The sequence below is a fragment of the Salmo salar genome, chromosome 16 (assembly GCF_965601325.2).
Source record: "Salmo salar chromosome 16, fSalSal1, whole genome shotgun sequence".
Taxonomy (NCBI): Eukaryota; Metazoa; Chordata; class Actinopteri; order Salmoniformes; family Salmonidae; genus Salmo; species Salmo salar.
In genome coordinates, this window is record NC_138306.1 from 3,244,929 (window position 1) to 3,259,678 (window position 14,750).

The 14,750-nt window shown below is 44.2% G+C and overlaps 1 protein-coding gene across 2 annotated transcripts in view; it reads right to left on the reverse strand.

Annotated features, from left to right (window-relative positions):
* mapda (N6-Methyl-AMP deaminase) overlaps positions 1 to 14,630 on the reverse strand; it is a 26,847-nt gene extending 12,217 nt beyond the window's left edge. For both annotated transcript variants that reach the window (XM_045696839.2, XM_014147635.3), the window contains exons 1-2: positions 14,350 to 14,630; positions 11,452 to 11,582 (exon numbers count right to left, since the gene is read on the reverse strand). In XM_045696839.2, coding sequence (XP_045552795.1) covers positions 11,452 to 11,582; positions 14,350 to 14,394 — 176 coding nt within the window. In that variant the 5' untranslated portion in view covers positions 14,395 to 14,630. The remainder of the gene's footprint in view (positions 1 to 11,451; positions 11,583 to 14,349) is intronic.
* Positions 14,631 to 14,750: the final 120 nt, after the last annotated feature.

Here is a 14,750-nt window from a genome sequence, read left to right on the forward strand (position 1 = left end):
CACTGGCTGGAAGGAGCAGAACAGCCATTCTTGGTCTGGACCGAACATAAAAACTTGGAATATCTCCGTACAGCCAAGCGCCTCAAATCCAGGCAGGCCCGGTGGGCCCTCTTGTTTACCAGATTCAACTTCACCATTTCCTACCGCCTATACAGTTCCTCTGCCACACTCTCAACCTCCAAAACATTCTTCCTACCTCATGCCTTGCTGCCACTGTGGATTGGGGTATTGAGAACATGGTTTGCGAGGCGCAACGCTCCCAGCCTGGACCTGAAGGGGGTCCAGCTAACCGGCAGTTTGTCCCTAACCCAGTCCGGTCCCGGGTCCTGGAATGGGCTCATTCCTCCAGGCTGACCTGTCATCCAGGGTCCCATCGTACACTAGCCTTCCTCCGACAACGTTTATGGTGGCCTACAATGGTTCCTGACGTCTCTGCCTTCGTCGCCGCATGCACTGTGTGTGCTCAGAACAAGACTACATGGCAAGCTCCTTCTGGCCTCCTTCAGCCACTACCAGTCCCTCATCATCCCTGGTCTCATATCTCTGGGCTCCCTCCGTCTGATAGCAACACTGTCATTCTGACGGTAATCGATCGGTTCTCCAAGGCCGCCCATTTCATCCCTCTCCCCAAACTACCTTCTGCCAAGGAGACGGCCCAGCTTATGGTGCAGCATGTCTTCCGGATCCATGGACTCCCGGTAGACATGGTCTCCGATCGGGATCCTCAGTTCTGGTCTCAGTTCTGGAAGGCATTCTGCACCCTTATTGGGTCGTCGGCTAGCCTGTCATCCGGATTCCATCCCCAAAACAATGGTCAGTCGGAGCGAGCCAACCAAGACCTGGAAACCACCTTGAGATGCCTGGTCTCAACCAACCCCACTACCTGGAGCCGTCAACAGGTCTGGGTGGAGTATGCCCGGCACACCCTTCCCTGTTCTGCCACGGGACTCTCCCCTTTCGAGTGCTCCATGGGGTATCAGCCTCCAGTCTTCCTGGAACAAGAGCAGGAGGTCAGCGTACCCTCGGCCCAGATGTTTGTCTGCCGCTGTCGACGTACCTGGAGAATAGCCAGGGCGGCTATTCTCAAGACCTACTCCAGGTATCGTCGACAAGCAGACCGTCGCCGAACCCCAGCTCCCCGTTACCGCATTGGGCAGAGGGTATGGCTTTCCACTCGGGACCTGCCCCTGCGGGTAGAGTCCCTCCCCCCCAGGTAATCGATGGCCAGCCAGCATATACGGTGAGATGCCTCCTGAGGGTTCGACCATGGGGCAGGGGTTTCCAGTACCTGGTTGACTGAAGGGTTATGGCCCGGAGGAGAGGTGCTGGGTTCCTGCTAAAGACATCTTGGACCCAGCCCTCATCGCCCATTTCCACCGACACCCCGGTCAGCCAGGTATGCGCCCAGGTAGAACGCCAGGCGTCCTGGGGGGTCACGCCCTGATCTGTTTCACCTGTCCCTGTGATTGTCTCCACCCCCTCCAGGTGTTGCTTATTTTTCCCAGTGTATTTATCCCTGTGTTTCCTGTCTCTCTGTGCCAGTTTGTCCTTTTGCCTGTCCACGACCATTCTCTTGCCTACTCCTTTTGGATTAATAAACATTGTAAGACTCCAACCATCTGCCTCCTGTGTCTGCATCTGGGTCACGCCTGGTGTCATGAAAGACTCTATGCATGTGAACAACGTTGGATGTCCAAGCTTTGACATGAAGTATGTTCCTAATACAAAGAATGTAGTATCCGACCCATTGAGCAGAGAGCATTTCGTCCACTCATGTATCAGCCATCTCCTTGTGGCAGAGCCTTCTGTCTCTCCTAGATCAAGTCAACGGAGTAGTAAATAGAACTGTACAAGACACCTTCAGAGTCAGCAACAACTGCCAAGCCGTGTTGAGCCCACCAGATGAAGACTCAATTCAAAAGGACCGTTGAGGGCACCTCACCTTCATCACATGGTTTCCTCACCTGTCAAGAACTCTCTGCTGTCTTGGATGCACACTGCACTGATGGCCTGAGTCAAGCACTGGGAACAGGGGCATCCATCCCTCAGCTACAGCAGGAGGACCACACCACTGCTCTACCTCAGAGTAAGCTTTTAAGCCTGCAAGAGCAAGACAGAACTGTGAGTAGAGCCATATACTACGTTAAGAAACATCAAAGACACTACCAGACATGAGCGTGTAGCTGAGCCCCGCAGAGTGATTAAACTACTGAAGCACTTGAACAAGCTCAACATTCGTGATGGCATACTGCACAAGGAGAACAGAGACCATAAAATTGACAAAAAGCTCTTCCAATATCTAATTCGCTGAAGCAGCAAGTTCTCAATGGCCTCCATGATACAGTTGGTCACCAAGGGCACTCTCAAACACTATATCCCTAGCAAGACAACAATTATTTTGGACTGGGCTGGAGTGTGACATTGTGAATCATGTGAAGAACTGCCATCGATGCATTGTTGGAAAGACTCCTGAGCCCCATGCTCGTGCGCCACTTGAAAACATCCACACTTCAGAACCAGTGGAATTAGTTTGCATTGACTTTAGGACCACAAAACAGTGACAACAAGTCTATAGACACTTTAGTTGTAACCAACCACTTCTCAAAAATGGCCCATGCATTCCCATGCAAGAACCAGACTGCAAAGCAAGTTGCTCGTCGCCTGTGGAAGGACTTCTTCTACATATCTAGATTTCCAAAGCATATCCACTCCAACAAAGGGACCGATTGTTCAAAGCAGACTGATAAAAGAACAGTTGGAGATGGCTGACAGAGAAATAACACACTACACCCCATCATCCTATAAGAAACGGGGTTACGGAGTGTTTAAAGAGAACCCTCTGTGGTATGGTCAGAGCTCTGCCTTGAAGTCCAAAGCCAAGTGGCCGCAAATGCTACAAATGCTGAACAACTGCACAGAGCATGAGACGACTGGTTTCATGCTGTTTTATCTCATGTTTGGGAGAATCCTACAACTTACCGTCAACGTCATGTTTCAGCATGTCCTCGCAGACAAACAGTGGAGTTTGTGTCCCACTTGAAGAGAGACCTGAATGAAGCAGCCCAGATCGCTCAAAAGCACAACCTCTGTGAACAGACACGTCATGCCAAGCTCTACAACCACAAGGTAAAATGATCACCGTTGACAGTAGTAGACAGAGTGATACTAGCCAACAGAGGTGAAAGGAAGATTGCAGACAAATGGGACTCAACCCTATATGAAGTGATATCAGTGAAACCAGACATCAATGTGTACAGAATCAAGGATCTACAGACAGCCAAAGAGAATGTTGTTCACAGGAATCTCATCCTCTCTGTAAGCTTCTTTCCACCGGATGGAGAATTCAACTAAAACTCTGAGGGCAATGAAGCCAGAGGAAGACTCCACCTGCCTGGACTCTTCCTCTGATTGCTAGCCTCCTTGTTCCCTAAGCCACCTCTGGATTATTGCCTTTGATTTCCCTCACCATACCTCCCTCTGGAATACCTATCGGATTTGACTCACCTGTGGCCCGGTGTAGCTCCCGCCTCCCCCTTGCTTATTCGCCAGATACAGTGAGGGAAAAAAGTATTTGATCCCCTGCTGATTTTGTACGTTTGCCCACTGACAAAGAAATGATCAGTCTATAATTTTAATGGTAGGTTTATTTGAACAGTGAGAGACAGAATAACAACAAAAAAATCCAGAAAAACACATGTCAAAATTTTTATAAATTGATTTGCATTTGCTGTGCTGGTTATGGCTACCTGTATCACCCCCTCCACCTACAAATCATCTTGCTCTATGGCCACTATACTTGTGTACTGTCCCCCTAAAGCCAATGAATCACAGGGTGTCCCCCAGGGCTCTGTTTTTTACTCATCATCATCTACATCCTCCCCCTTGGTCAGATCCTCGTCACTTTGACCAATGCTATGCTGATGACACCCAGATATACCTCAGCACCAAATCCCTCCTCAATCCACCTCTGACCCACATTGAATCCTGCCTCTCTGCAATAAAAACATGGATGCAACAAAACTTCCTCAAGCTCAACAGTGATACAACGGAACTCCTCAATGGCACCAAATTCACTCTCACCAAAGCTGGCAACCACACCCTCACCATTGGCAACACCACTGTTTCTCTCTCCATGCACACATCCTTGGCATCATCCTGGACTTCACCCTCCTCTGCTTTCACCACCACATCAGACACTGTCAAACCCTCATTCTTCATTGCCAAATTCAGGTCCTCCCTTTCCAGTCCTGCCGCTGAAATCCTCGTACATGCATTCATCTCCTCCCGTCTTGAGTACTGCAACTCATTAAGCCATAGCCGTGGGAAGTGGGGGAGCTGAAAATTCATAATAATAAAAAAAGAATCGTCCTGTATTATTGGACCGATATAGCAGTCTGTAGAGCGGGCACATTCCTCCCCCCCCATTGGCGATCGCAGCACCCCCGACCCCCGAACTACTTCCTGTGGCTATGCCTTCTCCAGGGTTGCTCCTAGGTTCTGGATCTCCCTCCCTCCAGCCATCTGTGACTCCGAGTTCATAACTATCTTTCAGTCCCTCCTAAAACCCTACCTCTTTGACAAGGCCTATCCTTAACCCCCCCTCCCCATTCACTGATACATCACACTCTTCCCCTTCTTTGAGCCCACTCCTCTCTTTATTCATGTTTTTGTTTAGTCTGATGTTTTTGTTTAGATTTTTTTTTAAATTGTAAAGCGACTTTGGGTACTTCAAAAGCGCTATGCAAGTCCCATTTATTATCATCATCATCGGAAGTATACCTGATGACGATGAGGACTGTGATACACAGATAGTGAACTTGCTCATGCAAACCGCTGAAAATGATGAACAAGAGTTACCTGATGAATTACCTGATGCAGTTGAGAATACTCATCCAGATGATGAACTGGCCAGCGACCTCAGTGATGTAGTGATTTACCAAGATAGTGACGTCACCCACTCTTCTGTGGACAGTGTAAATTACTTTTCCATCTCTGAGCCTCCCCAAGATAATGACCACTCAAAAGTAAACAATGACAAACCAGAGCCTGCAGTTTGCACTAAGCCACAAAGCATTAAATCTGCTTCAGCCAAAACAAGATTTGGAAGAAACATTAGAGCTCCAAAAAGGCTTATCTGTGAAATTAATGACCAAGTCATAGATGATTCCGCATCATCAGTTAGCACTTTGTTTTCCTTTGTCTGAAATGTATTTTCATTGTTGAGAAGTTCAAGAGAATAAGCAGAAGCCAAGATAATGCGAGACAAGTGTTTTCCAAGTACTTAATACCCGTGCGTCAATCTAAGTAACATAAGCCTTCCCTGTAGCTCAGTTGGTAGAGCATGGTGTTTGCAACGCCAGGGTTGTGGGTTCGATTCCCATGGGGGGCCAGCAAAAAAAATGTATGAAATTGTATGAAATGTATGCATTCACTACTGTAAGTCGCTCTGGATAAGAGCGTCTGCTAAATGACTAAAATGTAAATAAGAAAATCCCCATCAAAATCCGTAGATTTAAGCTAGAGATTTCTGTTTTTTATACCCATCTGTCTCAATCCAGCACATCCACCTATGTCGTCGGCCTTCCGCCTCTGCGGTGGAAGGTGGCCGAGCTACAACTGTGTTTGTCAGACCATGAGACATCCAGAAAAATAAGTATTCTCACGAAAACGTCTGTAGCATCCAAACGGGACCACAAGTGTCACAGACTCATCTGAAGGTAACCCATATAAATTAATGGAAGTATGAAGGTAGTTTTGTGCCAACAAAAATAAAGGATTAAATGTGTAAAAAAATATATACAGTGCATTTGGAAAGTATTGAGACCCCTTCCCCTTTTACATTATAGCCTTTTCCTCATCAAAAAAACAGAAATAACTTATTTACTATGAGACTTGAAATTGAGCTCAGGTGACTCCTGTTTCCATTGATCATCCTTGAGATGTTTTACAACTTGGAGTCCACCTGTGGTAAATTCAAATGATTGGACATGATTTGGAAAGGCACACACCTGTCTGTGACCGACTCGATTCGGTCTTATGTAGCAAAATTTGAAATTGGGATTTTTACATTGGATAAAAGTAGACTCAGAGCTAGAAAATTGTACATAATACACTATGGGAAAGTAATTCTACTTTGAAAGTTGATAAACCTCACTTTTGAGAAAATGGCCCTTGAATGTTTTGGTACCTACTAGAGAGTTCTTTTGTCTACACCCATTCAACAGTGTTCACACCCTTTTAAGCTTTAGCCCCACCCATCTCTTTAAGGATTCACATGCTGGTTAGGCTATTTTTATGTTATCCAGAGCGTTGGTGACTGCAATTGTGCTGCTGGCAACAATTGAATTACAATTTTTTTGCCAACGTTTACTGACACCGGCCATATTCAACGGGTGTTGAGCGTTCGTAAAGTTGTCAGTTATTCTGCACTCTGGCACAATCAGATTACAGTGCTCTGAAATCGGAGTAGATAACTTTAGTGAATTTACCAGCTACGTCTAATTGACAGTTGTCGCAGTGACATCATAAACACTCTATTGAAATAGTTACTTGCATAGTGGATTCTTTTGTTTAGACATGTAGCTAGCTAGCTAAACAATGAACCGTGCATCCGGCAAAGGCGGAGGTGTTGCTAACATTTACGATGGCAAATTTCAATTTACAAAAAAAAAAAACAATGACGTTTTCGTCTTTTGAGCTTCTAGTCATGAAATCTATGCAGCCTACTCACTCACTTTTTATAGCTACTGTTTACAGGCCTCCTGGGCCATATGCAGTGTTCCTCACTGAGTTCCCTGAATTCCTATCGGATCTTGTAGTCATAGCAGATAATATTCTAATTTTTGGTGACTTTAACATTCACATGGAAAAGCCCACAGACCCACTCCAAAAGGCTTTCGGAGCCATCATCGACTCAGTGGGTTTTGTCCAACATGTCTCTGGACCTACTCACTGCCACAGTCATACTCTGGACCTAGTTTTGTCCCATGGAATAAATGTTGTGGATCTTAATGTTTTTCCTCAAAATCCTGGATTATCGGACCACCATTTTATTGCGTTTGCAATCGCAACAAATAATCTGCTCAGACCCCAACCAAGGAGCATTAAAAGTCGTGCTATAAATTCTCAGACAACCCAAAGATTCCTTGATGGCCTTCCAGACTCCCTCTGCCTACCCAAGGATGTCAGAGGAAAAAATCAGTTAACCACCTAACCGAGGAACTCAATTTAACCTTGCGCAATACCCTAGATGCAGTTGCACCCCTAAAAATTAAAAACATCTGTCATAAGAAACTAGCTCCCTGGTATACAGAAAATACACAAGCTCTGAAGCAAGCTTCCAGAAAATTGGAACGGAAATGGCGCCACACCAAACTGGAAGTCTTCCGACTAGCTTGGAAAGACAGTACCGTGCAGTATCGTGCAGTATCGAAGAGCCCTCACTGCTGCTCGATCATCCTATTTTTCCAACTTAATTGAGGAAAATAAGAACAATCCGAAATTTATTTTTGATACTGTCGCAAAGCTAACTAAAAAGCAGCCTTCGCAAATGGAGGATGGCTTTCACTTCAGCAGTAATAAATTTATGAACTTCTTTGAGGAAAAGATCATGATCATTAGAAAGCAAATTACGGACTCCTCTTTAAATCTGGGTATTCCTCCAAAGCTCCATTGTCCTGAGTCTACACAACTCTGCCAGGACCTAGGATCAAGGGAGATACTAAAGTGTTTTAGTACTATATCTCTTGACACAATGATGAAAATAATCATGGCCTCCAAACCCTCAAGCTGCATACTGGACCCTATTCCAACTAAACTACTGAAAGAGCTGCTTCCTGTGCTTGGCCCTCCTATGATGAACATAATAAACGGCTCTCTATCCACCGGATGTGTACCAAGCTCACTAAAAGTGGCAGTAATAAAGCCTCTCTTGAAAAAGCAGAATCTTGACCCAGAAATTATAAAAAACTATCGGCCTATATCGAATCTTCCATTCCTCTCAAACATTTTTGAAAAAGCTGTTGCACAGCAACTCACTGCCTTCCTGAAGACAAACAATGTATACGAAACGCTTCAGTCTGGTTTTAGACCCCATCATAGCACTGAGACTGCACTTGTGAAGGTGGTAAATGACCTTTTAATGACGTCAGACCGAGGCTCTGCATCTGTCCTCGTGCTCCTAGATCTTAGTGCCGCTTTTGATACCATCGATCACCACATTCTTTTGGAGAGATTGGAAACCCAAATTGGTCTACATGGACAAGTTCTGGCCTGGTTTAGATCTTATCTGTCGGAAAGATATCAGTTTGTCTCTGTGAATGGTTTGTCCTCTGACAAATCAATTGTAAATGTCGGTGTTCCTCAAGGTTCCGTTTTAGGACCACTATTGTTTTCACTATATATTTTACCTCTTGGGGATGTCATTCGAAAACATAATGTTAAATTTCACTGCTATGCGGACGACACACAGCTGTACATTTCAATGAAACATGGTGAAGCCCCAAAATTGCCCTCGCTAGAAGCCTGTGTTTCAGACATAAAGAAGTGGATGGCTGCAAACTTTCTACTTTTAAACTCGGACAAAACAGAGATGCTTGTTCTAGATCCCAAGAAACAAAGAGATCTTCTGTTGAATCTGACAATTAATCTGGATGGTTGTACAGTCGTCTCAAATAAAACTGTGAAGGACCTCTGTGTTACTCTGGACCCTGATCTCTCTTTTGAAGAACATATCAAGACTGTTTCAAGGACAGCTTTTTTCCATCTACGTAACATTGCAAAAATCAGAAACTTTCTGTCCAAAAATGACGCAGAAAAATTAATCCATGCTTTTGTTACTTCTAGGCTGGACTACTGCAATGCTCTACTTTCCGGCTACCCGGATAAAGCACTAAACAAACTTCAGTTAGTGCTAAATACGGCTGCTAGAATCCTGACTAGAACCAAAAAATTGGATCATATTACTCCAGTGCTAGCCTCCCTACACTGGCTTCCTGTTAAGGCAAGGGCTGATTTCAAGGTTTTACTGCTAACCTACAAAGCATTACATGGGCTTGCTCCTACCTATCTTTCCGATTTGGTCCTGCCGTACATACCTACACGTACGTTACGGTCACAAGACGCAGGCCTCCTAATTGTCCCTAGAATTTCTAAGCAAACGGCTGGAGGTAGGGCTTTCTCCTATAGAGCTCAATTTTTATGGAATGGTCTGCCTACCAATGTGAGAGACGCAGACTCAGTCTCAACCTTTAAGTCTTTACTGAAGACTTATCTCTTCAGTAGGTCCTATGATTAAGTATAGTCTGGCCCAGGAGTGTGAAGGTGAACGGAAAGGCTGGAGCAACGAACCGCCCTTGCTGTCTCTGCCTTGCCGGTTCCCCTCTTTCCACTGGGATTCTCTGCCTCTAACCCTTTTACAGGGGCTGAGTCACTGGCTTACTAGTGTTCTTCCATGCCGTCCATGGGAGGGGTGCGTCACTTGAGTGGGTTGAGTCACTGACGTGGTCTTCCTGTCTGGGTTGGCGCCCCCCCTTGGGTTGTGCCATGGCGGAGATCGTTGTGGGCTATACTCGGCCTTGTCTTAGGACGGTAAGTTGGTGGTTGGAGACATCCCTCTAGTGGTGTGGGGGCTGTGCTTTGGCAAAGTGAGTGGGGTTATATCCTGCCTGTTTGGCCCTGTCCGGGGGTATCATCGGATGGGGCCACAGTGTCTTCTGATCCCTCCTGTCTCAGCCTCCAGTATTTATGCTGCAGTAGTTTATGTGTCGGGGGGCTAGGGTCAGTCTGTTACATCTGGAGTATTTCTCTTGTCTTATCCGGTGTCCTGTGTGAATTTAAATATGCTCTCTCTAATTCTCTCTTTCTGTCTTTCTCTTGGAGGACCTGAGCCCTAGGACCATGCCTCAGGACTACCTGGTATGATGACTCCTTGCTGTCCCCAGTCCACCTGGCCGTGCTGCTGCTCCAGTTTCAACTGTTCTGCCTGCGGCTATGGAACCCTGACCTGTTCACCGGACGTGCTTGTTGCACCCTCGACAACTACTATGATTATTATTATTTGACCATGCTGGTCATTTATTAACATTTTAACATCTTGACCATGTTCTGTTATAATATCCACCCTGCACAGCCAGAAGAGGACTGGCCACCCCTCATAGTCTGGTTCCTCTCTAGGTTTCTTCCTAGGTTTTTGGCCTTTCTAGGGAGTTTTTCCTAGGGAGTTTTTCCTAGCCACCGTGCTTCTTTCACATGCATTGCTTGCTGTTTGGGGTTTTAGGCTGGGTTTCTGTACAGCACTTTGAGATATCAGCTGATGTACGAAGGGCTATATAAGATTCCGGGAGGGCTGATGTACGAAGGGCTATATAAGATTCCGTAAGGGCTAGATTCCGTGAAACATAGGATATTACAGTTTTTGATGTCCCGTTGGTAGGATATTCGTGATCGTACCTCGTCTAGTTTATTTTCCAATGATTGCACATTGGCGAGTAATATTGACGTAACGGCAGCTTTCCTACTCGCCTTCTGTGGGTCCGGACGAGGCATCCGGCTCTTCGTCCTCTGCGTTGCTTCCTTTTGCGAATAATTGGGATGTCTGCCCTGTGGGGTGTTTGGAGAATATCGTGTGAGTCCTGCTTGTTGTTGAAAAAATCTCTATCTAATCCGAGGTGAGTGATCGCTGTCCTGATATCCAGAAGCTCCTTTCTGCCGTAAGATATGGTTGCAGAAACATTATGTACAAAATAATTTACAAAAAAAAACACATAACAGCACAATTGGTTAGGAGACCGTAAAACGGCGGCCATCTCCTCCGGCGCCATCTTGTATACGGGTACAATAACATCTGCTAACCATGTGTATGTGACCAATAAAATTTGATCAGTTGGATTGAGCAGACATTCCCATATATTTTCGATAGCTGCATATTTGACATAAATCAATTTCAATTCATAATATATATATTTAAAAAAAATCTAATAAATTTTAAATGAACAAATCTAAGAATCTCATTTCCATGTGGGTTTTATGCTAGCTAAGCTTCCTTGTAAAGAGATCTTTAGGAGTGCTGTTAATATCCCTTTAATGATTGAACATTCATCTATACTGTGTCCCATCATTGCAGCTAGTCCACTAGTCCGTCATGTGCTGGTGAACGGGACCGAGAGATCACATGAGCACATACATCAGGGGTGTCAAACACATTTCATGTTGGGGCTAGTGTAGGTTGTTTTTTGTTTTCAATTAAGACCTAGACAACCAGGTTAGCGGAGTTCCTTACTAAGCAGTAACCTTAATTCAAATCAAGTACAAGGGAGGAGCGAAAACCCGCAGACACTCTGCCCTCCGTGGAATGAGTTGGACAAGTGCCATACATTATATTGTATGACAAGTGCCATACAATGCACTATGGACTCAGAAAAAGAAACAAACAATCAATTCTGTCATACGTACTCATCCAGTGTCCTCCGCTGACCACTGCGAATAGCAGTCATGCCGTGTTCGATGTTGAGATGTGGCTTTCGAGCCACGAGTTTCTCGATGGTTGAGAAGCTGACAGAGCCATTGAGATGGGCATGAAGCTCCTGGGTAGAGAAGAGAGGAAGACACTCAAGAAGTTAGAGTACAAACCTGTTGGACTGAAATAAAGTTGAAGTCGGAAGTTTACATACACTTAGGTTGGAGTCATTAAAACTAGTTTTTCAACCACTCAACCACAAATTTCTTGTTAACGAACTATAATTTTGGCAAATCGGTTAGGACATCTACTTTGTGCATGACAAGTCATTTTTCCAACAATTGTTTACAGACAGATTATTTAACTTATAATTCACTATATCACAATTCCAGTGGGTCAGAAGTTTACATACACAAGTTGATTGTGCCTTTAAACAGCTTGGAAAAATTCCAGAAAATGATGTCATGGCTTTAGAAGCTTCTGATAGTCTAATTGACATAATTTGAGTCAATTGGAGGTGTACCTGTGGATGTATTTCAAGGCCTACCTTCAAACTCAGTGCCTCTTTGCTTGACATCATGGGAAAATCAAAAGAAATCAGCCAAGACCTCAGAAAAAAATTGTAGACCTCCACAAGTCTGGTTCATCCTTGGGAGCAATTTCCAAATGCTTGAAGGTACCACGTTCATCTGTACAAACAATAGTACGCAAGTATAAACACCATGGGACCACGCAGCCGTCATACCGCTCAGGAAGGAGACGCGTTCTGTCTCCTAGAGATGAACGTACTTTGGTGCAAAAAGTGCAAATCAATCCCAGAAACACAGCAAAGGACCTTGTGAAGATGCTGGAGGAAACAGGTACAAAAGTATCTATATCCACAGTAAAACAAGTCCTATATCGACATAACCTGAAAGGCCGCTCAGCAAGGAAGAAGCCACTGCTCCAAAACTGCCATGAAAAAGCCAGACTACGGTTTGCAACTGCACATGGGGAAAAATATCATCGTTTTTGGAGAAATGTGAAGCACGGGGGTGGCAGCATCATCTTGTGGGGGTGCTTTGCTGCAGGAGGGACTGGTGCACTTCACAAAATAGATGGCATCATGAGGCAAGAAAATGATGTGGATATATTGAAGCAACATCTCAAGACATCAGTCAGGAAGCTAAAGCTTGGTCGCAAATGGGTCTTCCAAATGGACAATGACCCCAAGCATACTTCCAAAGTTGTGGCAAAATGGCTTAAGGACAACAAAGTCAAGGTATTGGAGTGGCCATCACAAAGCCCTGACCTCAATCCTATGGAAAATTTGTGGGCAAAACTGAAAAAGCGTGTGCGAGCAAGGAGGCCTACAAACCTGACTCAGTTACACCAGCTCTGTCGGGAGGAATGGGCCAAAATTCACCCAACTTATTGTGGGAAGCTTGTGGAAGGCTACCTGAAATGTTTGACCCAAGTTAAACAATGTAAAAGGCAATGCTACCAAATACTAATTGAGTGTATGTAAACTTCTTACCCACTGGGAATGTGATGAAATAAAAGCTGAAATAAATCATTCTCGCTACTATTATTCTGACATTTCACATTCTTAAAAGAAAGTGGTGATCCTTACTGGCCTAAGACAGGACATTTTTACTAGGATTAAATGTCAGGAATTGTGAAAAACTATGTTTAAATGTATTTGGCTAAGGTGTATGTAAACATCCGACTTCAACTCTATGTATAAACTGCACTCCACACTATTCTACGGTATCTTAGTCACTTTTACATATTGCATCACCCATTTCATATGTATTCTTGTATTCTATACTACACCACTGACTGTTAAACAGCAATCTCCAGCACATCAGAGGCTGCTGCCTAATCCATTCCTTATAGATTAAGAATCACTGGCCACTCTAAGGAAATGTCTCTATCTTGCATTACTCATCTCATATGTATAAACTGTACTCTATACTATTCTCAGGTATCTTAGTCACTTTAATTGTGTGTAAATATTGCATCACCCATCTCATATGTATATACTGTATTCTATGCCAATTTCACCTGCTAAACACGTGTATGTGACCAATACGTTTGATTAGAATTTTTCATTTTTTTCCCCCAGTTTTGCCCAAAGGATTGTTGTTCGTGTCCGCCTCCTTTTCAAAAAAGCCTGCCTTGGGGAAGGGACAGGGGCCAGAGCAAGAAGCCACAGATAGAACAATGAGCCAAATATTAATGTAAAGCATCCGGTTGGCGTTTCACTCACTACCAAATATGGTGATGGAGGAAGCCCAGTGGCTGGCAGTGGGAGAAGATGGAATGAGATGGATTTTGGCCGACATTCTGCGAATTTTCTCATTGTACGGAACATCTCCATACAGTTTCCTGTTTCAAAAACTAGAATATGTAACAAACAGAGTGGACTGTGTTTTGTTCGACTTTACCCTTTGAATAAAAGTTTCAAAAAATTGTTTAGAAAGAGTGCAAGGGCGATTGGAGTTACTGCACACGCGCACTTCAAAGTAGGCGTTCCTTAACGGAAATATGCAAATAAATGCTAGAATGCACCAATAGGATCTCACCAGCTCATGCTTGGCTTTGCCTACCTTGCCTGCTCTGCCTACTATGATTAATTTGTTCTCATTGGAGGCTCTAGTCTAGGTTTAGTTATAAAACTCTTTGACGGAGCACCGCCCAAAACACTTATTGTAGTCTTTTAGAGACTGGAAAAAATTTGTTTATTTGTATATTTAGCAATGAATCCACCGATAAGAGGCTGAACGTTTAACTCAGCTTCTCCAAGCCGGCTAACGTCAGCTAGCTAACATGAACGTTTAAACTTAAAAAAAAAAAAAAAATCAACTTAATTGTCTTGTCAAAAATCGAATATATTATAGACGGCTACTTACCACTTTTGGCAGCTGTCGGTAGAATAAATCAGCCTCCTTCTCCATTCTAATTGTTTTATTCAGAAATAGATGTACTCAATGATCTATGAACCTGTGCGATCATCACTTTCTTTCTGGTTGCTTCCTTTGTTTTCAGTGCTTATTTAATCGTCGCACCACTAAGTTGCAACAGTGAAACAATCCCCTCTTTTTCCTTCTTCTTCTTCTTCTTCCTCCTCCATCTTGTATAATATTATGGCGGTCCGCAAACAAACGTTAAGGGTGTATGCCGCCACCTACTGTACTGGAGTATGTAGTCAATCACAGTTTACAGACGAAATGAATAAAGAAAAACATTTAAGCGAAACTAAAACCTCCTATCGAATCCTGTACTACTAAGAGTCCTACTAACTTTAACAATC